The sequence below is a fragment of the Styela clava genome, chromosome 3, assembly GCF_964204865.1.
Source record: "Styela clava chromosome 3, kaStyClav1.hap1.2, whole genome shotgun sequence".
Taxonomy (NCBI): Eukaryota; Metazoa; Chordata; class Ascidiacea; order Stolidobranchia; family Styelidae; genus Styela; species Styela clava.
The window spans coordinates 19957970-19982041 of NC_135252.1; the positions used below are offsets into that span (position 1 = coordinate 19957970).

General features: G+C 31.4%; 2 protein-coding genes and 1 long non-coding RNA gene across 3 annotated transcripts; 2 read left to right on the forward strand and 1 right to left on the reverse strand.

Moving 5' to 3' along the window:
- Nucleotides 1-534: 534 nt before the first annotated feature.
- Nucleotides 535-2926, forward strand: LOC120343298 (uncharacterized). The gene is made up of 6 exons (XM_039412436.2): nucleotides 535-811; nucleotides 1147-1277; nucleotides 1439-1530; nucleotides 1785-1844; nucleotides 2203-2277; nucleotides 2747-2926. The coding sequence occupies exons 1-6, from the start codon at nucleotides 707-709 to the stop codon at nucleotides 2884-2886; spliced, it is 603 nt and encodes a 200-aa protein (XP_039268370.2). The 5' UTR covers nucleotides 535-706; the 3' UTR covers nucleotides 2887-2926.
- A 7783-nt stretch (nucleotides 2927-10709) lies between these two features.
- On the forward strand, nucleotides 10710-13674 carry LOC120343472 (uncharacterized). Its single transcript, XM_039412657.2, has 6 exons — nucleotides 10710-10845; nucleotides 11138-11268; nucleotides 11577-11668; nucleotides 11896-11967; nucleotides 12256-12330; nucleotides 13334-13674. The coding sequence occupies exons 1-6, from the start codon at nucleotides 10744-10746 to the stop codon at nucleotides 13471-13473; spliced, it is 612 nt and encodes a 203-aa protein (XP_039268591.2). The 5' UTR covers nucleotides 10710-10743; the 3' UTR covers nucleotides 13474-13674.
- An 8202-nt stretch (nucleotides 13675-21876) lies between these two features.
- Nucleotides 21877-23638, reverse strand: LOC120342910 (uncharacterized). Its single transcript, XR_013474884.1, has 2 exons — nucleotides 23377-23638; nucleotides 21877-22963 (listed from the first exon to the last, which is right to left on the reverse strand). It is a non-coding gene; the product is annotated as an uncharacterized LOC120342910 (long non-coding RNA).
- Between the last annotated feature and the right edge of the window lie 434 nt (nucleotides 23639-24072).

Here is a 24072-nt window from a genome sequence, read left to right on the forward strand (position 1 = left end):
GGGCAAGGATATATATATATATATATATTTAAATTGTACAAGTTTTTGTTTATAATATATAAGTTTTATCAAAGCAATGCCCCAAGCCTTCACCAAAAAGTGGAAACAATACTCATAGAAAGTAGCAAACGGCACGCACGTAAGGTATAAATATATGTATATATATAAATATATTGGTTCCAACGATAGTTGAATACAAATTTGATACAAATTTGATTTGATAGTTTGATACAAATTTGCTGTTCAATCGAGGTAAATGTGGATTCATATATAAATACCTTGAATCAATCTGGCAAGGACGCCAAATTGGTATAAAATATTGAGAAAAAATGTTTAAACAAACGACAATAAAACCGCGCCCTCGCATAATAAAAAGAAGAAAAGTACATGTGCATAGACAAACATTAGCCGTCCGTGATTCCTAAAAATGTAAGGTTTATTTAGATAGCTATTTCTGAAGTATTTTATTGTTGAATATGCTTCAATATGATAGCATACAGTATTAATATTTTGAATCTATTGTTTTCTATTTCATCCAAATTTTAGAAAATATTAACAAGACCTTTAATATCATATTTTGAGTTAATTATATTTTGATTGCAAATGTTTATAGTAAAAATAAAATTCAGCTTACATAAGCTTACATAAACCTTAACCATTTTTATTTTAAATATATTAGAGGCATATTTACAACGTTAATATAAAAATGCATACTATTTATGTTGTGATGTTGTTAATTGCAATCTCAGTAAGAGGAGAACCAAGAAGCTGTAATAAAATCTCGCCTTACAAAAACACAGACTGGACCGAAGTAAGTTTGTTGCGAACGTTTGACTACGTATTTCCCGCAAAAAAAAATGTTATCACCGATGTATTCAGATTTCGATTATAGATGTGCATTATTAAATCGAAACTGTTCAATACAGCTCATATATTTGGAATAAAAAGTAGAAAAGGGGGTTTGAAGTTCGAAATTGAAGATCTTTCAACGGATTGGCGCTCTGATGCTAAGTTAGAAGAATTTTAATCTTAGGCACTCATACACATTGATATTAGCAGATTGATTTATAACAAGTTTGGCCTTTGTTTATGCATTATAATTATAAAAGTATGAACGAGGTAATTAAATCAATAAATAATTTTCAGTTGCTTGGATCATGGTATCACCTGCTGCACATTCCTGGTGCAAGTTTTTTCTTGACATGCAAGCATATGTCAATTAACGATGTAGATCTTGATTCAAAGATTGTGAACGTCGAGTTTTCTAGCATGGGAACGTAAGAAATTTTTATACATATAATACATTTTTCAACTTAACTTTGAGATAATGAAGTGATTTATTTTGAGTTCCCAATATCTTTGTGCTTGATTCAAGTTTCATGATGTATTTACTCATTCAGCTTTGCCAGTATGTTCATATGATAGTTTATAATTGCAGATACAACAACAATCCTCGTTTATTACAGCACAATTCTGTTTATTTTAAATGGGAAACAAACAAAGCTGTTATTTATACTGGATTAAATACAGGTAATATTATTAATTTATTCGGTTAAATTATCAATTAATTTAGTTATTTGTTTAAATACCTGTTCAACAGAAATAAATTTTTAATTTATAACACTATTACAATCTACAAAATATATGGTTTGGATTGTTATGTTCTTTTCTATTTACTACAAAAACAAATATTATATATTTGTCATTATTTTTGTTGTTCTATTTTCATTTATTTATTTCTATATTAATTTTGGTATGTTTACATCAAAAAATTTAATTGTCAGATCGAAGAAAACAAAAGATTTCAAGTAAATTCTCACTGATAAGAAAATTGTGGAAAACAGGTGAAATTAATTACTGGAGCATTTCAATCTAAATAAAATATTAAAAAAAAAAAATCTCGATGCGCAATAGATAATGTAATGGACCCGGCCAATCAAACTTTAGTACTCGGAGAGTGAAGGGTTCTACATTCAGATCATGCGAGCACCCTCCAATTTTACGTGTACAATTAATATAAATTATTGTGAGAAAATATTTAAACATATTATTAAATTACTTGTTAAATGTTGCTCATGATAATTTTCAGTAATATAAGGTGACTGGATATATTGATTAAAACTTATTTAAATATTATCATTTATAGTTTTATTTTTGAAAGTGAAATGTAATATTAAAACAAAACATTTTTTTATGTTACAGAACTAAAATCAATTTATACTCTCATATCTACGGATTACAAAAATTATATGATTATGGTTCAATGTACAAATTATGGTAAGAGAAGCATTAATTCATTTGAAAAATGTTTTTTTCTTTATCATAACATGTAAAGAAATGCAACTGATTTAAAGCGTTTATTTCAACATATCCCATATGTTAACTGATTCTGTATATCAGATATTGATAATGATAATTGATAAATAAAATAAAAAAGTTGAAATATAAATAGTTTTTAAAGGATTGATATTGCCAATTTAACTAAGTTTTTTTTTAAATAATTCCACAAAACAGTGCATGCAGAGAGAGAAATATAATTCCACTTTATCACATATACAAATATTACTGAAAATTGACATCAACTTTTATAAAATGTCAGCGGAGCATTTGCCTTCGACAAATTATTTTACACCTTTAAATAAATAGTGTCCATATCAGCGGTTTATCATTTTATAGCTATTTTCTCGAATCAAAAATATGTCTTTGAATTCTGTACCTGATTTTAAAATTATTTAATTTAATTTAGCTATTCCAAACGTCTGGATTTCGATTAAAAACCTCGATGTTGATGATCGTTTGGCGGACAGTATTCTTCGAAGTCTTTCATCAGCTGGATTAAATGCTAGCAATTTGAATTTCAATTCAACAGAAATATGTTCTTATTGAATTTTCGTATATTTTTACCTATGGTATGTCTATCAATTTGTTCTCGCATTTTCAGTATTGACAATAAAATTAAAAGCAGGTATATTTTCAATTATTCTATTCAATTTGGAGGGTTAAGCGCGGTGCTAGTTTGTTGCGTAACACTCATCTATTGTTACATGAAGGGTGGCTGCATTGCAGGACTATTGCCTGTTACACATTGTTTTATTGAAGTTTAAAAAAAGGCAGTTTATGCAAATGGCCAGTTTTGTATTCATATATTATGGTTATGTATTGCTTGGTTTTCTATATAAGGAAACGCATATGTGTCTCAATAACAGTGTTTTTTTTTATTATTTTTCTTGTTATTACTAATTCTAGTCGAAAAATAACAAAAAGTGAAAATAAACATTGAAAACGCGCCAAAAAGGAAAACAGCAGTATGTCCTTTAGGTCATGTTGTGTTTTTCATTGGGCTGTATCAAACTTGACCAATAGTCAGACTTCCTTACACACGCAGTTTGTTGTAAATCAAGACTCTTGAATTGCATAGTACAGTCTCTATTGTAGGAATTTATTTTACAGGACCGCTAAAATTCAAATCTTTTTGCTAATAACACAAATTAAAACTCATTATTTTTCAAATATATTTACAAAAAATCACATTCTTATTTTTACTGGTAAATATTTGAAATTCTTGAAATGACCTCACACCTGTTGACTACTCGATACTTATAACACTGATATCAGAAAATTGGTGTCATGTTACAGCCATTTAAACGGGCAAATGTGATGTGATATTTCACATCTGTTCTAGTTAAACCGCTAATGATTGACAGATTCCGGAACTTAATCAACACTATAAAAATTTAAAATCACGTACATTCTATGTTGGTGAAAACAACCTTTAGATGCCACAGTGTTTCCTATATTTCTTACATGTAATCATGTTTAATAAAGCAAGAAAAAATATATTGAAATAGGGCAGATGAACGGCCTAAAGACATGAAAAAAACATGAAAGAATTTACTCAGCCCAAAATAAGTGGGTGGCACATTTTTAGGAGTGGGCAGCATGGCATGTCAGTGTCTTCCTTTTTTTAACTTCCCCAGGAACAAAATCAAAATAATGATAACACTACAATATAATAAAAATGAATTCCAAATAATCTGGCTCATTATATTGTCCCATATTACATCTCAACCAATTACTGATTGTATAAAGGGCAGGAGCAATATGTAGGAAATATGTACAAAATGGGTAAAATCATAATTGTAAAATAAAAAATACGAAAGTACTAAATAGAGCTTTATTATCAAGGTGCACCAAATTGCCAGATGCAAATACCTAGCCCCCACAAATATATAATTTATTTAAAAAAAAAAGTGTTGCTATATTGATCCGCTCATAAATGAATGAAATATGAGATCTAGTTTTAACATCTGGGATTTATCATTCTACACCTGGGAAATTAGACTATTTTTATACGCACTCAATGCCTTATTTCAAGGGGTGAGATTAACTGATATGAATATGTTTTACAAACCGGCCGCAAGAGTCGGTCTTTGCATTCTATATGTCATAGACTTGATTATCCTGGCCATATGTTGTCAGACAGAATAAATTATAATCAGACATTAGACAGCGTTGTTAAAAAAAATTTGAAAAAAAACAACAACTCAAATAATAAATTATTATTCTAGCAATAAATTCTTTACGCCAAAATCGTTCGAACTGTTACATGTTTGCCCGTGTATTTTATATGTAACAGTTTTGATCATTTTTACTGTGAGTTGTCTTTACATAGAGTGGATGCAAAAAACATATTATATATAATATTTAAATAGAAATGACAATAAACACGCCACGCCAAAATATTTCAAACTCGATATCTAAAGTCAATTATGTACTGATTTAAAAAAATGTTATTAACCGAGAAACCGAGTAACATGAATACGCTAAGACTAATTCACAATTCGATTCTTTGTTCTAAATTAGCGACCTCGTGATTGCATTCAACCTTGATCACCTACGGTTTGTGTATACTAGCCGGAGGCAGGAATTGGGATTCTAGACATCAATCATACGAATACTACAGTGATTAATTAGAAAATATCAAAAAAAATTCGAAGTCTTATTCGTTTTACAAGTTATATTTCATATTTATAAGTTTTTTTCATAATACTTTACTCGAAATTTAATGTCATTATAAATTAGAGCCCACCATAAATACTTAATGTGCATATTTGAAATTTGAAATTATTTTTTTCTAAACGGCAAAATACAATTTTCTCATATTCTAAACAGCGATTCAAAACTAAGCATTAAATAAATTATTTATATGTTTCAAATATATGTTTCGTGATTTTGATTTCCATGAACAATTTGCCACATCAATTCCAAGAAATTTATTCAAAAATACACTAAAACGACATAAAGTTGTCAGATATTATCAGTACAGATTTTAATCTATTCATCAAAACGTAGCATCAAAAACAAAATAGTTTTCACAAAATGGCGCCGAAATATATCAGTCCAAACTTAAACTGTATTTGACTTTCAATTTATTTAGATTATGTCTGCGTAGGTAGATTTTCTGCAATTTATCTTGTGTTTTCTGCTTCTGTAATCTAATGATATTATCGTGAAAAAGAGCCGTGAAATTGAAACAAAGTGCGCGAGTCAGACATCAAAATTGTATCTCGTATTATCTCAAATTTGGTTTTAAATGAGTTTCAATATTATTTAAAGAAGTAATGAGAATAGCATTCCAGGATGCTGATCATATCAAATTTTAAGACTTGTTCAATATCTCAATTATTTGGTTATATTTGAACGTTCTTCGTTTATTTAAATTTTCAATTCTAATATGTAAAGCAGTGAGCAATCTGATAAAGAAAAGTTCGATAAACATGGTCAATGAATTCATGATTGTTTTTGATTCCTGCATGAATTTTGGGCTGAAAGTTTTGGGCTGGTAATTAACATAGGCATGACAAACCTGTATTATTCATTATACTACAGCTATAGCTATATAATAAGCAATATTATATTCCATGAAATTATTACACGCAAATAACATGAGAAATCCACCAGTTCAGAGCGATTCTATTCGCACCTTACTCCACCGTTGAGTTCACTCAATTTAACTTGATGAGTATAATCGTTATCGAGATTTGACTTGATAGATTATCTTTCGTTTATTGATTTTAATTCAATGTTAAATATTCTGAATATTCAACGTTTTACACACCCGTGACGTATTACTTCCTGCTCTTGTTTAAGTTTATCATTAATCGAAAAGGTATTTGTTGATAACAGTACTAACATTCTTAATAAGTAACTACATGAAAGGCTAATAACAAAAACGTATGAATATCAAAAAGTTAATATTGTGTCGATAATTTGTGAAGTATGATAATTTGGGCTGGGAATTTCAGGGAAAACACCTTAACCGTTGACCGGGTAAAATTAACCGGTTAACCGCCGCGTGACTTTTGACGTAATAATTTATAATTTCAGCTTGTTACGTCACAATGCTTATAAAGCATTTTTGCGTGTTCTTATCATCCCGGTATCGCTTCTTAAAATTATTCACGAATCGAGATAGTTTCATGATTGTTCTGCTGCAATAGATAGGCAGCGTGGTTCGGGCGTGTTGAAGTATTTTAGATATTGATTTCGTTGTTAAACGTCATTTATGTGACAAATTATCAGTGTTCGATGTGCAAATTTTACTTCGAGATATATATCATAAAGAAAAACGGCATCAACTGCGCACCTGTTGTATGACGTTGAATATCCGATTTTGCAATGAAATCGAGAACCATATATTTCGAAATCGACCGAAAACTGATTCTGAATTCATCATTGTCAAATTCCCATAATCAACTATCTTGGTACTTTCATTATTTTTCACGTTTATTGAGTCCTTACCCACACAGTTAGTAATATTCTTTTGAATTAAATGCCACAAGAGATAAATTTGCGATGACGTAATCATATTTGAAGAAATTGTACGGTATGAAGATGATTTGTACCTGAGATGTCAGTTAACGGTTAAAATAAATCGTAACCGTTAACCATCTGAAATCGGTTAACCGAATAACCATTCCCAGCCCTAATGATAATATAGTCCAATTTAAGAATTTAGAAACAGCTTCAGCGTTCAATGTTATTGAACAGCATTTCAGATATTGTCGGCAGTGATATTATTTGTGACACTCGTAACAACAAAAGATTCATTCATCATCTATGACGTGCTTTCATGCATATTTTACTGACACCCAAAATAAATTAAAAATATTTTCAATTTGTCAATTTGTTATTAGTTATGTTGAAAAATTGTAATAAATATTAAGAAAAATAAAAGTGGGATGTTCATTGTTAAGTTATATCTGTAGTAGTGCAGTCGAATAGGAAATTATTTTGATAAACAAATGATTAGTTATGTGTACGAGTATATGCCAGACAAAAAGTGTATAAGTGTATTTATTGCAAACAAGCTCAAATGATACAAAATAAATATTCTCGTTTACATATATCATTCGTATCGAAACTGACAATTCTATTTTTAGATTCTAATCCGATGGGAATTTTTCATAGATTGTCTTTGACCGGAACGATTTAACGCGTAAAAATGTGAGACTGGCCCATTAAATTAAAATTGCTGTATTCCTCAAATGCAACGAAAATTATTTTATTGTCTTGTTCTAAACCTTGTACCCATCTATTATATGAGTTTCAAGATCTCTTTTATATTTATGATTGATAAATTATTTATTTGGCGATGACTTAGTTTTTAATGTTTTAATAATCTTTTCTATGTATAAAATCAATTATGCAATCAATGATTTTATAGGTTATTTAACATGCGCCCATGGTATGACACGTATTGTTTAAATGAGCATGCGATTTCTTTACCTGTTGTAGTTGAATAATGTATGTATATCTGATGAAGTCTGACCGTGGTCAAAATAAACTGTACAGAAATAAATTTGTGTTTGTGTGCATCCAAACTCTTGAATCACTTTATAAAACAAAATAAGACATGAAAAATGTCAATAATTGCTTTGTGTAAATTGACTTCAATGTTTTGAGCGATTAAATAGTTGTGGGTACATATTACAAGGAATATCTAAACAAACATACAATGTACATTTTTTTAATTTTCAGTGGCACAATCGAAGTTTTATTTTAGGTGAAATTTCTCTGGGATAAGTAAGTTTTTGAACAACAAAGGCTTACTCACAAATTTGTTAATTTGTGAACTTTATCATTTCAGATTATAAATTGTGTATATTGCAACTTACAAAGCAATGAAAACAAATTATAAAATGTCATTATGAATTACAGAGTAAAAATAATTTAAATTTGTTTTAAAACAGAATGTATTGTTATAACTTCTTTAACTACAGCAAATTCCATATAATTGTGACGTAGTAGATTATAAAGTTTCTTAGTTCATCTTGCGGTTTGATGTATTTGTTTTTGGTGCATCTACGTTGACGCCCCTTCCTAATATTTGATAGTTTGCATAAATTTGCGGTTTTGGCGTTTCAAACAATCTAATTAACGATATCGTTCGACGAAAAAGATTTGTGCTGAAGCATGTATCTACAAATTGATTTCACCTTTGTACTTAGTGAACACGAAGTGTACATAGAGCCTTTCGCGAAATTCGTGTTGTTGTCGTTGCTGTTGTATAGAAAAATAGACGTATAATACTGCGTATAATTAATACAGCAATCGATTACAAAATTTTGTGCTTGGAAATAGTAGAAGCCGCTAGAAAACTATTACTTTTTTGAGTCTAAACCAGGGTGGTCCAAGGTTGTCGGCTCCGCGGGCCACAAAAATATTGTTGCATTGTTCGCGGGCCACAATAGTACCAAGAATAGGTAAACAGTGCAATACAAAACAAATACTTTTATTGTGCAATCACATAGTTATCATGCATAGCCATTCTAGGCTAATAGAATCCGCATTGGATTTTTAGTTTTCTATTATGCCTATATTGTTGGAATATATTCCAGACCAAAAAGTTAGAAAGCCAGATAACAATTTAGACTGCCAAGCACATCATTCAACTTTGCTAGTTTCCCCAGCTAGCCATAAAACTATTTAATTCAGTGACATTAGTGATGGCAATATGTCAAAAGATTTTTTTGATTAATTTCATGGCGAAACAACACGTAATGCGATTTTTTGATTACTCTCCGAATGTGACGCGGGCCACAGATAATGAACCTGCGGGCCACATGTGGCCCGCGGGACTGGGTTTGGACCACCCTGGTCTAAACTATATGATGTAAACATTTTGATTTTGCTACTTTTGTCTATCGATATTTCGATTTTCCCAAACTCGATGTGCGTCGTACTTTACCGGTACCGGTATCTAAAAATTAGTCTAATATATATGATCTTTGTTCTCTTGTTCATTCCTAACTTTTTTTTAGAAATAAAAAGCACTTCGCAAAATACTATTTTGTGCTGAACAATGAAAAATATGTCACTCAAATGTTGTGAAAAAATAACACTTCACACTATTCAATGAACTTTTTTGTATTCACATTGGATGTATTCCAACTGTTCATCGACTAAATTGTCATCACTATTCTTAACTTTGTATTCAATGTTCTTTTATAATTAATTTATAGAGATACAAAGTTCGGTGTTAATTATGACGATATTCTATACAATCTTTAATCTCCAATATGCTTTCAAAGAAAAATCCCGACAAACGTCTGGATATGTGTTTAGTAATTAAAACATAATAATAATATTGAATCTTGAAAATTTATTATTGTTTATTTTCATTCAATATACATTAGATTAATACTATTGGCAGAAAATAACTTTGCGGTATTAATCAGAAACCTTGCTCATGGTATTTTTACTTTAGGTATTAAATTTTCGACGCTGTACAACACAACATTAAAAAGAAAACAGATAAAAAATATTGATATACATATCTTAAAGTTAAACACCAATAAATCGTCCCAAATTTTACTCTACCCTACATCAACACCTGTGACCTATTACAATATGTGGAATATGATATTACAAACAGCTGGCAGTTTGTTAAAGTTTAAACTCTAATTTTAAAGAAATTAGAATATTTAACGTATTATACCATATTCAATTTCAGAAAAAGTTGAATTAATTCTATATTTCAGTATTTTATAGAAGAAGTCATTTCTGCGGAAAGCTTTATTTATTTGAAAGTAAATTTTAAAAATGCAAGACCTGTCTGGTCCGAAAAATATTCATTGTGAGTTTTAATGTAAATACATTATCCTATTGTTGTAAATGAATTTCATGAGTGCTATGTGATATCGTATCATATGATTACGATTTTTTAAATTAACAAGTGAATTATTTAAGAGTCATTTGAAGAAATGTATTCTGCATTGCATGATGTTGCGAAAATGTATACCTACTACCTACCATGATGTATACCTACTACCTACCTAATATTACGATGCTTTGGAATTTCTTAAAATTTGTGAAAAAATGGTGACGCACATCGAGAAAGGAGACAAAGGTTTTCATTCTATGTGAAAGCTCATCAGAAGCAAACCAGTTTGTGCTTTATGAAATGATGTTTAGAGAGTACTTTACATGGCCCTTCAGAATGAATCATAGCATATTATATAACATTGCTTTTGTACTTGTATTATTACTGCCTTTTGATATTGCTATTCCATATTTTTGGCCAGCATATACTGTATAAGTCATAATAAAAACAATGAATGCCGATGGTCAGTTAAATTGCAGATATTATTTTACTATTTGCCCTTATTTCTGTAAATGGTATTTACCACTTATTATTATTTTTATACATTCAGTTTTTAAGATTTACCAACTAAAGATAAGATGACTATAAAATATTGTTTATTATTATTTGTGTTTGCTTCTGTTGATGGAATGCAGAAATGTGATAAAGTGTTGCCTTGTAAAAATACCGATTGGACCAAGGTGAGTGCGTAGTTTTTGCGGAAAAATAAATAAAAATTTTCCCGAAGATAGCCAAAATTTCTCCAATATTCTGCAAAATTTAAAGTTTTTTGTATATAGAAAAGCAATATTCTATACATATTATTTATAGCTAACTGCGAATATATGATATAAAAATAAGTAAACAATATACAGGCTAACAGTAGACATGAAAAGCAAATTAAAATCGATTTGGTTACAATCAGTATTAATTCTAACAGTTAGTTACGTTATATCCTGGTGTCTGCATTTCAAAGTACTGGTTATGTTCTAGTTGCTTGGATCTTGGCACCATCTGATGTATATTCCTGGCGGAAATTCATTCCTGACATGCAGGAAAATGCGGATTAATGATGTCGACCTTGCCTCAAAGACCGTCAGTGTAAATTTTAATGACGGTGCGAAGTAAGAATTTATTCGATTTTGATAAATGTAATAAAAGGTGAAAATTAGATAGTTGTAATCTGTTGATTCAATACTAAAGATTCAAATATGCAGATTTTCAAATGAACATGGTGTTATAAAGATTAAGATATTATAATATATAGACGGTGCAAAATAGGAGGTATTGTGTATTGTCAACTCCAACTCAATCCTGCAATGTTGTATGTTAAACTTACTTCATAAAAATCCCTGTACGTTTTTCGTATGAAATTTTTAAAAAGATATTGTTTTTATGCAGAAAATTAAAATCCTTATTTCTTTGCAAACAGATATACCTGGAATCCAAAACTTGTTCGCCACGACTTTGTTTACTTTAAATGGGCTGATAATCAAGCCGTTATTTCAACCGGAATAAAATCAGGTAGAGTACACGTAAAAATATCATTCTCAAATATTTATAAGCTTTTAGTGTTGGAAAGTAGAAATACATTTTTGCACACAAGATGACATTTGTTGAAATGAAACACTTATTCATGTTAAGATATTTTCAGTTTAAAAACTCTATTTTGACACGTTTTTATGTTATTCATTTGGACTGTTATAAGTTTAAGAAGATAAACAATATAAAAGCATAATTTCGTTTTATAGCATATGGAGGAGACTTCAAGTACTCAAGTAAATTTGCAGCAAAGCGAAAATCCTTGGCAAAAAGTTTAGCAGGTAATATTCACGTTCAAATAAGACCATCTTGTTTGAAACTAACAAAATTACCTATAGCCCTAATGAATACATAAATTGAACACTAAATCACTTTTATTATACCAATAATTTTCTTGTAACTTTATAATTATTGAAGATGAAGGCTTTTCAAATGTTTAAATATTCCTGATTTTTTTTACTTGTTCAACTACCTATTGATCAATATTTATTGAATTGAGCAGTAGATAGAATTGCTTGAATTGTTTGTTATGTTTGCTACATAAATGTTTTTTTTTTTTTTTTTTCCAGAAACGAAATCGAAGTACACAGTGGTTTCAACAAATAACAAAGACTATATCATATTAATACAATGCCAGTACGGAGGTAAGATGATATTTTATATTTTTCGATTTTGCGGCCATACGAGACATACCCAAATATATATAGCGTGATTCTCACATACCACCTTTAATTTATCATGTCATATAACTTATGTGCCTTTTGTGTGGCAAGAATGTCACTTTATAGTTTTAATTAATTAAAACAGCGTCAAACTTCTCCATTCGGCAGAGAATATAGTAAACCAGTCTTTACGTACATATATATTAATCACATTTTATTTAAAATGCATAAACACATTTGAACATATAAATACCTTGTAGGCGAGGTGAAAATACCACACAGTGGCGTGTTTTAGTTTCCGCCACGAGTACTCGTGACTGCTCGAATAACCGAAACAAATAACACAATACACGGTACACAGTAAAGCATCTTCCTGCACAATTGGCGACATTGTTTGGTCGAAAACATTCAACATCTTGCTATTTACTCTTTATAGAATAACACACACGGTTGATCCTAAACGAACAAGCAGACTTTTAACTGAAAGCCGCTTTAATCTATGAGAAGGCAAACATTTGGTTCGCTAGAGCCCACCAGTTTAACAACGCCCGGATTAAGTTGTCCGTAGGGGTGAAAATGCCAAGCAGTGTCAACTGAGGCATCGGGTTTTTGCCTAATATAACATCATTTATGGTCTAATAAGCATATAATACCAGAAGCAGATAATGTTTACCCGGATTGTTATTAATAAATATTATTCCAAACTAGGCAATCATGATTTCCGATTTTAAACGATTCATTCAATGGTCATCACATGTCACAAATGCATTATAAACTCCAAAATTAGTATATTAAAAATGGAAGGCTAAGTCAGACTACAGATTTCGATTATGCTGTGTCTTCATGGTGCGATGCTTTGAATCCTATTTTCAATTTTTAGAAAAACACTAAGGCAGTTTTACAAACATGTTTTTAGATTTATGTAATAGGATTTGTAAAACGCTTGTCATTATCAATTTATATACAACAAAACTTTTGTTTTTAGTGCTTCCGAATGTCTGGATTTCGATTAAAAATCTTTACGTTGATGACGAACGAGCTGACATGATACGAAACGAGCTGATATCATCGGGAATCGACGCAAGCAATCTAAGCTTCAACGAAACCAATTTGTGCATGCAGTGATCAATGCTTCTTGTTGACGTTTCTTGTTTTGCATTTTTGCTGCCAATATGTTTCTCTCTTTTTTGGTTTAAATATTTTCTTACTTTTTCTTTAATTTATTCAGCTTTGTTTGTTCAAAACATGAGCTCGAAAACGCTAACTTTAAAAATAAAATAAAATACCTGAATCAAAAAGTCATAATTTCAAGAAAAAATGTTTTTAGGAAAATCAGTGTTTGTTATTTATGATAAATTTTAAAGAAGAATGAATTGCTAAAACACAGATTCAAATAGTCTCTTAAATAATGTTAGTTAAGTTTTTAGAGTATATATATATGATAATAATCTTAATGAGTCGTAGCATGTATTGTTTATCCACAAAATAGAAATGGAAAGTAGATTTCTGAGATGTAGGATTGTGGCTACGAAACCGAAACTCATATACATGGCTGCATGATGACCCATGTCTTCATCAATATTGGGAAGTGTCTCTTTGTTTGTGTTAAATACATTGCCTTGTTGAAATGTATGAAACTCTTGAATCTGCAAAAAAATTGTGATACTACGGAAAATTATTAAAAATGTCAGGTATTAGAAATTTATGGCTTATATGAGTGGGAAAATATTGCAATTTCGAATATTGTAACTAAACCCTTATTTACACGAAAATGCATACATGCTCAAATGCATTTTAAACACCAACATGGGAATTCTAAAAACGGATGGCTAAGTCGGACTATAGATTCAGATTATGTTGTGTCTTCATGGTGCGATGCGGTGAGGCATATATTTTAATTTTAAGAAAAACACCAAGGCAGTTTTACAAACAGGTTATTGGATTAATGTAATAGGATTTGTAAAACGCTTGTCATTATCAATTTTACATAAAACAACACTTTTGTTTCGAGTGCTTCCGAGTGTCCGGATTATACATCTGCGATAAATATACAATAAATTGTGATGACCACTCCGGAAATATATTAAAATTGTCAGGTATTAGAAATCTAACGAATATTGATGCCTAATTTCTACAGCAGCAACTATTCTTACGAAAAGAGAAAAAAACAAGATGCGTAGATACAAAACCGTTTTATTTTTCAAATATGAACTTAAGAGTTGTTGATACAATTTCCGATTACAAGATACGCACAGTTTTATTAGAATAATGATGTAATTATAAATGATAAATGTTTAATATATTCATATCTTGGATTTGATCTTTGATATGATTAATTTCCATTAGTGGTAACTGTGGGCTGACGACAAGACATGTTTTTTGTCAACATACCTTTGATCGCTTTTGTGGCTCCAGTTACAAGAAAGAGCAAAATAGATAGAAGATGGGGAATACTTATCATGGCAAATTAGTTTAAAAAGTAATTGATGATAAGACAAATTGAGTGACTTTGAAATACAATTCGCATTTCCTTACATATGTATGTTAATTCACTTTCTCAAAAAAGGTGTTGCACGACTGCGGCAAAAGGTGAACTCGGTTTTAATAAAATTTCCTAAATCGTAGCCACTGATAGAGCTAAAGCCTTTGTTTGTTGTTATTGACTATAGGAAGACGCCCGTGCCTTTAATCTGATGTGGTTTCATAATTTTGGGGTTTCACATCGAAAGATAACGTTCCGTTGTCGTATGCAGAATGCAAAAATCTCATTTAAAAAGTTCAACTTGAGTTACAGTTTGTATACTGTAGAACAACATCAAAACATGATCTCAGATATGGGATCAATACATGGCGATGTTATCGTAAATCCAAACGCTGAGGCAAGTATTGAAACAAATCATTTATGAACTACCGAAAAAACTCTTGGGGCAAATTGGCGTAACTGCAAAAAAATTACGCTGTGACATAATACTTTTTTTTATTTTGTTAAACTTTAATTAATAGACCATTTTCTGTGTTACATTAGATCGAATCATAGCAATGTAAGATGTAGTTGAACAAAAACATAGATACTTCTATGCAGAGAGTTTAAATTTTTATATATATGAAAATATTGGAAATAATACCCATGCAAGTTTATCTATTCCAATAGCTTTCAAAAAAAATATTTCCTTCTTGAGAAACAAAAAAATGACTAACGACCCAGAACAGTATCTCATTTAACTCTTTTTATAGAATACGTAACGTGGATTGAATTACTCACAAAAAAAATCCGGTTTTCCAAATATATATAGTAGACATATATAGTATATAGTAGAGAATGTTTTAAAGTAAATACATTACGACCATCTTAAGCTTGACATAAAATAGGTTTTTTCAAGTGATTTAATTGATGTTTTTTGTATATTGGTATGATATGGTTTGTGTGAACGTTTGCTCGCACAGTTGTTGAATATAACAATTTACTTGTCTATGAAACGTTTGTAAATATCCAAGGATTTGGAAGCGTGAGAACTCATTGTTGTTCACATATATCTGATTTCCCTCCTCATTCTAGTGAGCATCACTACCTCACAAGATATGTCATGGAATAAATTGTGTATTTTGGGAGGAAACTACAACAATGTCGCGCCGCTTTCCCTCGTATATAAACTACCTGTCCCTTGAATGCATTGTCAACATTTGCATATGCGTGATGTAGAGTAATGTTACATCTTGGTCTGCGGTTCTCTTCCAACTTCGACGGCGTTCAGGTTCATATTATATTATATCGAAGAGAAAGAGGGTGTAAGATATATCATATTATTTACTAATTTCAGGTCTTTCACTGCAAATATATATGAAGCAATAACGTCTCGGGTTGTATAAACGCCGTCATTATTAACAGAAAACAAGCTGAAATGAAGGCTTCACTGGGAAGAATCAGAGGGAAGTGCAAAACGCACATTATCATAAATAGCAGCCCAGTAAAAATACCAAACCTTTGAATCCCAACTTCCGTAGTACCTGTAATTGGCCGCTACATATCGCGCCGCATTTGTCTCCGAGATGACGTTAATAGCAATTAAATTATCAGCTTGTGTGATACCATCTTGAAATTCCGTCAACACTCATTCGGTTTGCATTAGAAAATTCAACTTTTCAAACGAATTTTCATGCTTCTCGAAAATCCACGAAACAAATGTATTTTAACAAATACACACAGTAATCCACTGCAGTTTAAAATAAAATATACACAAACGATATTATCAAACAACAAAAAGCAGCACTTACCTAGCGACAGGGAGTATATGAATTTCGGCGGAAAAGATTGAAAGTTAAACAGCACCTTCCATTTAATGTGGGTCAAATTGGTGAATTTGTCGAAGAGTTTGGCTAATTATAGCTAAATGTCTTTCCATCGTTCCGGTGTGAGGCTGGTGTCATAGGTATAAATCAAGACTTGTAACAAACCGATTCTAATGAACTGACTAGAATGTACTTTGCAGAAAGCTTAATGTACAACCAGATGGGGTAATGTGAAATAACCCGCCGGATGTGTCCTTAGAAAATTGTGAACCCAAATCAGGCAGTTCTCCGACTTCGAATTTCTTCTTATTTCCTCTATGCATTTTTTACCGTACATTTTATTTTAGAAGGCGATATTTACTTATTCCCAACGGGGGATTTGTTGTTCTCTTTGCCATACGGCGAGATTCTAGAAACTAGATTATTATGGAGGTAATCAGCCGACTCGATGACGATAGTCGAAGTGTCACTCAGTTTGCCTGGCGTGTGTTGTGAGGTAGTGATCGTTCAAAAAAGAAGCTTTTGTTTACATAGCCTTTCCAAAGCAATCGCATGCTTTTAATATGTTAGCATTGAGATACAGATGGGAAAGTGGAACAGTTTTCTTTTATATTGATATTTTCCTCGATTTGAGTGAGAATCGCCATACCTTTAAATAGGTTTCACGGAATGAGACTTGCAATGATGCAAAGATGCGGTTGAATTAGTTTGGAGGGTGTGAAATACAGTGAAATGTTAAGGTTCACTTCACGTTACTTTATTAGAAGATAGATAAAAGACAATACAAGATACGACGTATCGGAGATATATAAAATTTGTGCATTTTTTATTGTGTGAACATATGATTATTCTGTCATATATATTCTAAACTGTCTAAATTGTAATATTTTGAGAAGACGACATTGATTCAGGGAACTTGGTATTGCAATACGAATAAACGTCGTTTCGCGGATTCTGGATGAACCAGGAAATTTACAGAAAAGCCGCCATAAGGATAACGACAAATCCAAGAAACCATCTCGAAAAAGTGACGACGAACTCTAATCGTGGATGATAAATTAAATTGGACATTAAAGCGTGTATTCAGAATGATACACATGAAATAAACTAATTAAAGGCTTACCTATCAAGCTACTGTCAAATGTATCATGAAAATATAGAGTTCCATTTGTGATAGATCGGAAATAACAAAGCTCAATCATAATAAACCTTTTCTTGGAGGCCTATGATCTGTATAAAAATCTCAATATTATATTCGATACACAAATCGCGAAGTGGAAAATGTGCGTCATCTTTGCAATTAAACCTTATATAACATGTATGTATGTATGTTTATCCGTCTCGTAAAAGCAAAAACACAGGAGTTAGTAAATATCAACATTGAAGACGGGATGTATACACAAGACTATACTGGCCTAAAACACATGAACGTGCGGCATACACCCCTTATGATAATATGGTCCTTCATACAGACAGTTGTGCGAGGAGGGTGGATTAGGCAACATGGGTAACGGTGGAGTATGCCCAACTGTTTGTACAAAGGAGTTGGTAGGACAAGACAACATCAATAAATAGAGACAATACAACATGAAATATAATACATAATATATATACATAAGAATAAAATTTGGACATATAGCACCCTCGAATAATGATACCACATACTATAAATGGGAGAAATAGTCAAGTTTATAGGAGAATGTGCATATATGGTATGTACCACTCAAAGGCGAGTGTCTTAAGTAATAAATGGCTAATCTAGCAAATATGCGTTCCTTCCAGGCTTGGGGAAATGCAATGTAATAAGTTCTGTCTAGTTATACGCTTTTTCAAGGTACTTTGTATTTTATAGTTCTGAATACCGCTAAAAAAGATCAGGATTCAAAAAAAGGATATTCAGGTTGCATTTCCATAAAACCTATCACGATCGCATTTCAGCCAGACAATTCAAAGGTATAAAAGTATATTGAAATAGAGAACAATAAATTATAAAGAATATCATTTTGCCATGTCATGGAATTTCCAAATTGAATTAAAATAATAATAAAATATGGTATACTGTGATGAAGAAATGGTTAGGATTGTTCGATTTAGTGCTGATAATAAAATAAAAACAATAATATAATTGAATAATATGATATCCTAGAATAAAGAAAAGATTGAGATTGTTTAATTTGGTGCTGGGCAAAAATAATGGAATGAAGTTAAATAAAGCAGCATGCTACTTTAACAGTGATCATTGTCCCTATTGTTTGCTACATTTAAATTTAAATTTTGTTTCTTTGTCTGAATATTTAAGCATGGTGATGAAATTAGAATGGTGTGCTAGTTATTGAAACAGTCCATTGTTTCATGTTGAATCCGGGTGAAGTATCCTGTGGAGTTATTGAAATTGCCACCTGTTCTATGGCGACTGAAGATTTCGACCGGTTCCTGATAGTTGTCCAATCAAAATCATGTACGGTTCTTCTTTTCAGTGTTGAATTCACCTTAAAAAATAATCTCAAAGACAGTAAAATGTTAAAAGCAGAGAAATTTGCTAATATGACGATAATATATATTGTTTAAGTTTGGAACGAAATTCTGAGTTAGATTTTGACTTTGTGATGTCATTAGGTAGGGAATTCCAAGCTTTTGGCCCACATACTACAATTGATTCTTGTGAAATACTTTTACTGACGAATGGAATAAAAAAATTATCTTTATTTCTGTTGTTTGAATTTGGGTTTGCTCGGAACAAGCTGTTCAGACTGGACGGGAGTTCTCCAATGTAGCAAGAGAACATCATAGTACATAGTTCGAAGTTACTAAATCATCTACTCGTAGTAGCCCATACTCTTTGAATAGGTCATTGACTTTTTCTCGATTTCCTCTATGGAAAACTCTTCTAATAAAACGATTACAAACACTTTGAATTTTTTTTAGAATGGAAGATTGGCGATGAACATAAGCTCGAATATGGCTTTCTATTAGAGAGTGGTATAGGGATATTAAACAGGAATTGTTCAAATTGTTGGCTATTTTTGTAATGGCACTAAGAGACGATCTTGTTTTCGATAGCACCAGATTTGTGTGTTGTTTCCAAGACAATTTATCATCGATCGTTACACCCAGAAAGCGAGTCTGGTTAACCCTTTCTATATTTATTCCATTCAATTTCAGATTTTGTTGCGGTGTTGGACACTTTTGCTTTGGCGCGCTAAATACCATATATTTTGTCTTGTCTACAATAATAGTAAGTTTGTTAGCAGACAACCAAGTTTGAATATTTTCTAAGTCAGTATTTGCTTTGGTCAAAAGTTCAGGCAAGTCTTTGCCTCGAAGATATGTTGTTGAGTCATCGTCAAACAGTATGATATCAGAGTGAAGAAGAGAATTTGGAAAGTCGTTAATAATGACTGAAAAGCACAATGGAGCCAAAATAGAACCTTGTAATGTGCCTACATTCAAATTACAATATGTGCTAGATGCTACATCATTATATATTACGACTTGTTTCCTTCCTGATAAATAGCTTTTGAACCAATTATAGCTCTGACCTCTCACACCAATATGGTGCAATTTGGCTAGTAATATGTCATGGTCAATACTATCAAATGCCTTGGAAAGGTCCAAGAACATACTAAGAGTATACTCATTCTTATCAAATCCCTCTAAAATTTTACTGACAAGTAGAGATGTTGCATGGCATGTAGAGAGACATTTCTAATCGTTAGTGGGCGATGGTGATGTAAAAATAACAAACAGTTCTTGGAGACAATGAATAAAATTACTAAATTATTTTTGAGTGAAGAGTATACTGTTGTTTTGATTTCACTGACCTGTGACATTTTCATGCGTGATGATACGACTACATAATAAACTTACGATATAGCTTGAATAACGTATTGATCCTCGGAAAAACGCTGAATTTTTTGAACTCTTGGAATGAAATGCACCAGTCTCCAATTTCTATAAACATGCCATTGCAGAGTTTATCAATGCAGTGGCACAAAGTCGTATTGCATCTTTTATTGAACACTAAGTGTCCATACGGATCGTTCTGGATCACGGATCACTGTTGTGAATGACTGTTTCAACACTTGAAGGTGGTTGTTGTCAAAATGTTTGACCATTGAACTTTTGTTTATTTATATATTTGTACACGCGATATATGCATTCAGGCAAAACATTGTTTATTAATATATGATAAAAAGATTGGAATACGAGCTTTTCAAACTTTTATTATACATTCAGTAAATATACGTTGATTGAAAGGGTGCCACCTTTGGAAAAAAGACTCTGATATTCTCAACTGTGAATGTGTGAAAGCGATTGATAAAATCTAGAGCAATTTCTAGATTCTATAGAGTTTCCATTTGATGAGATTTTCCGAATTCAGCAACTGGATCGTATTTTGAAACTTATTTAAATTTTTATTACACCGTGGCGAGAATATGGTGCGAAGCAACTACATTCCAACTAAAGAACTGCCTGCGTGGTTTATTCTTTGCATTAGAACGATTTATACTTAGATATATCACAAATTAAAATGTTGAGTCAATGTCTGAAAAAAATGTTGACTTGTTATCACACGCTCCCGTTTTCTGTTAAGGCTTACATGCCATCCTAGAAGTACCCCTGGCTATTTCACAAAACTATTTTTAGAATCAAATCGAAAACTTTTTTCTGGTCGGTCGAATCTAATCTCGAATACGTGGAAGATATTTTACTTAATACGAAACTATGTGATGGGGTTTTTAATATATTTTGAATTTAGAAAGCAGAACAACAATCCACAAATATATGTAAACATAACTACATCAACCTCCGCGTACGCTGTTCTGTGAGCATAAAATGTCGAAATTAAACAGTTTAAATCCGCGTGATGACGCTCGTGCAACCTAAAACACAACAACCTTTTTTAAAATCCCATGTAATCCCATAATGTAGTAAAGAATGTCAATTGAGAAGAAGCATTGAATGACCGTCAACGCTCAGTCAGCTAAGGGATAAATTCAAGCGACGTTTTATCATCACAATAATAACAATATCGTTGTTCCTTTTATCAAGCTGATCTCTATTTTGATAAAAGTCAGATCCTTGCCGCACGATGGCTTGCTGTATCTACGAATTTTGCTTTACCACGGTGTAAAATATATTATTTGTGCAAAGCATAGTCTTAGAAACACAGGGATGGGGGTGGGGGGTGTACAACCCTTCGATTAAATTGTCGGTTTACAACTGCAAACTCAGAATCTGAAATAAAGCAACACATTTATTTTGTCCCACTCCATTATATTTCAATTTCATCTATCACTTATTTCCATTTCAAATGTAAGAGAAAAATATAATTTTCATGAGGCACGAATGAGGATTTTGAAACAAATTGTAATACACACTATTTGTCGCTCGTGTAGTATGTGTACCAAGATGACGCACAACCTGAACATAGTATAGGTACCAGGTTTGGGTTATCGGGTTGTGCGCCATCTTGGTACATATACTACGGGAGCGCCCACTATATTTCACTAAAATAGTTACCAGTCAAATTTAACATCAGTCATATGGTCAAGCAATTTCATCAAGATGTATTGCATATTTGACCACCCTTTCATAAATTTCAAATTTTTACTCTTTAAACGGTAATCCCGCAGTGTGTGTACCAGGTTAGGATTAGACCATAATTTTATTCCGATTTTCCTTTTTTTAGGTCTATTACGAGTTTGGGGACTGTTTGTGTTAGGCAAGTGAATATACCCCCTGCCCATGGGTTTCAGTCTCTTTACACAACTTGATGTAAATAGGAGAACAAAATCAGTTACTTTTATATTGGTACACACACTTCTGGAGCGCTTCAAATAATATTACCAAAATTTGTTGACAGAAAATAGAAATCACATTTGGCTTTTATTTGATTTTTAAATACTAATTTTATGTTACTCTTAGGTGCAAAATAATCAACCAATAAAAATCTCCTTTGGATACAGATTTTACCCCAATATTAGTGTTTTTCAATGTGGTAAAGAAGTAAAGCTTTTAATTGCATGGGCAACATAATATAAGTTTTGTGTTGGCACAACATAATTAGAAATAAAACACAGGAAAGTAAGATTTATCAAATATCTAATAACTAATAATGATAGTTGTATTGTTAATGTTATCATAATCAACTAATATAATTAAACTGAAATAAAAAGGTATAATTGTTAAAATGTGATCGTTTCAATTCAGTTCTTTAATTTGTGAATTTTGATCTCTTCTTGCTTGTAGAGTTTTTTCAAAAGCGGAACGCCAAAGAAGTTTGGCACGATTAGCATTGCCGAACGGATTGATATTTCTTTTGTCACTAAAAACAAAACGAGCAAGTCTTACATGAAGCGTTTGATATAAAGCAAACAAGTTAGATCAGATTATCAGAGAGCGTTTGGCTCGATGCAATATAAAAGTTTAGTGATAGTTTCAATTGTTATTTCAAATAACTATCATGCCCCACATATATACAAAACAAGCAACTAAGATTTTACAGAATAACGAAAACGGGCTCAGCTTTGGTGCAATTATTTTTGTGTAAAATGTATTTTTAGCCACGGCCTTCAAACACATTGAATATCGAAATTACTTCACGCAAGCATCTAAAAAATACTTGCTTGAATGATAATATCTCAGAGCAATTGAAGGGATTAAAAATTTTACAAATACAAAACACGTTAAACTATATTGAAATAAAATGCATATTGCATAAGGATAAGCCATACATACCAATCTAAAATTAGCTCAACAATCGCTTCTGTTGAGACTTCTGTCATTTCTGTTTGGCTGCAATCGTCTGCTTCGATTTGTCGCCCCCTTCTTTGCGAACATTCTGCTTCGTTTTTTCTCATCTCTGCTATCACAATTTGGCGTAATTCTTCCTTTGTCAAAGGCGATTTGTCTTTCTTTCGTTCTTCGTACCACTTCGCGTACGTCACTTGGATATTAACTACAAACAGAAAGAATCGAAGTAATGATTTTATCTAACCGTTCAATACATAGATCTTAGAGTGTGTCAACCTAGAATACAGAGAGTGTGTCAACCTGTATGAATACTCTATCTACTTTTACTTGAAAACAAGATGCCATGAAAATTTACACAAACGCATTTATTGCAACAAACAAGCTTAGATTTATTTAAATTATAACTTCAAACTTGATAGATGATATATAACAATACAGATTTTCCCATTGGATTATATTTTTATTACATATATCTTTTATTTCCATTTCGAATGTAAGATAAAAATATGATTTTCATGAAGAACGAATGAGGAAACACGAAGAAAGTCACTATCATTCACTATATTTCACTAAAATAATTATCAAACGAAAAAACATGTCAAATTTAACACCATTCATGATCCAATAGAAATGTAATCGAATGGGACAAAATACATGTGTTTATTTCAGATTCTGAGTTTG

Excerpts from the sequence above, each read along its gene's own strand:
- LOC120343298 (XM_039412436.2), top strand. The coding sequence starts at position 707 with ATGCATACTATTTATGTTGTGATGTTGTTAATTGCAATCTCAGTAAGA. Across the intron at positions 812-1,146 it reads AAAACACAGACTGGACCGAA|TTGCTTGGATCATGGTATCA; the intron begins GTAAGTTTGTTG and ends AATAATTTTCAG. Across the intron at positions 2,278-2,746 it reads GGTTCAATGTACAAATTATG|CTATTCCAAACGTCTGGATT; the intron begins GTAAGAGAAGCA and ends AATTTAATTTAG.
- LOC120343472 (XM_039412657.2), top strand. The coding sequence starts at position 10,744 with ATGACTATAAAATATTGTTTATTATTATTTGTGTTTGCTTCTGTTGAT. Across the intron at positions 11,669-11,895 it reads TTCAACCGGAATAAAATCAG|CATATGGAGGAGACTTCAAG; the intron begins GTAGAGTACACG and ends TTCGTTTTATAG. Across the intron at positions 11,968-12,255 it reads CTTGGCAAAAAGTTTAGCAG|AAACGAAATCGAAGTACACA; the intron begins GTAATATTCACG and ends TTTTTTTTCCAG.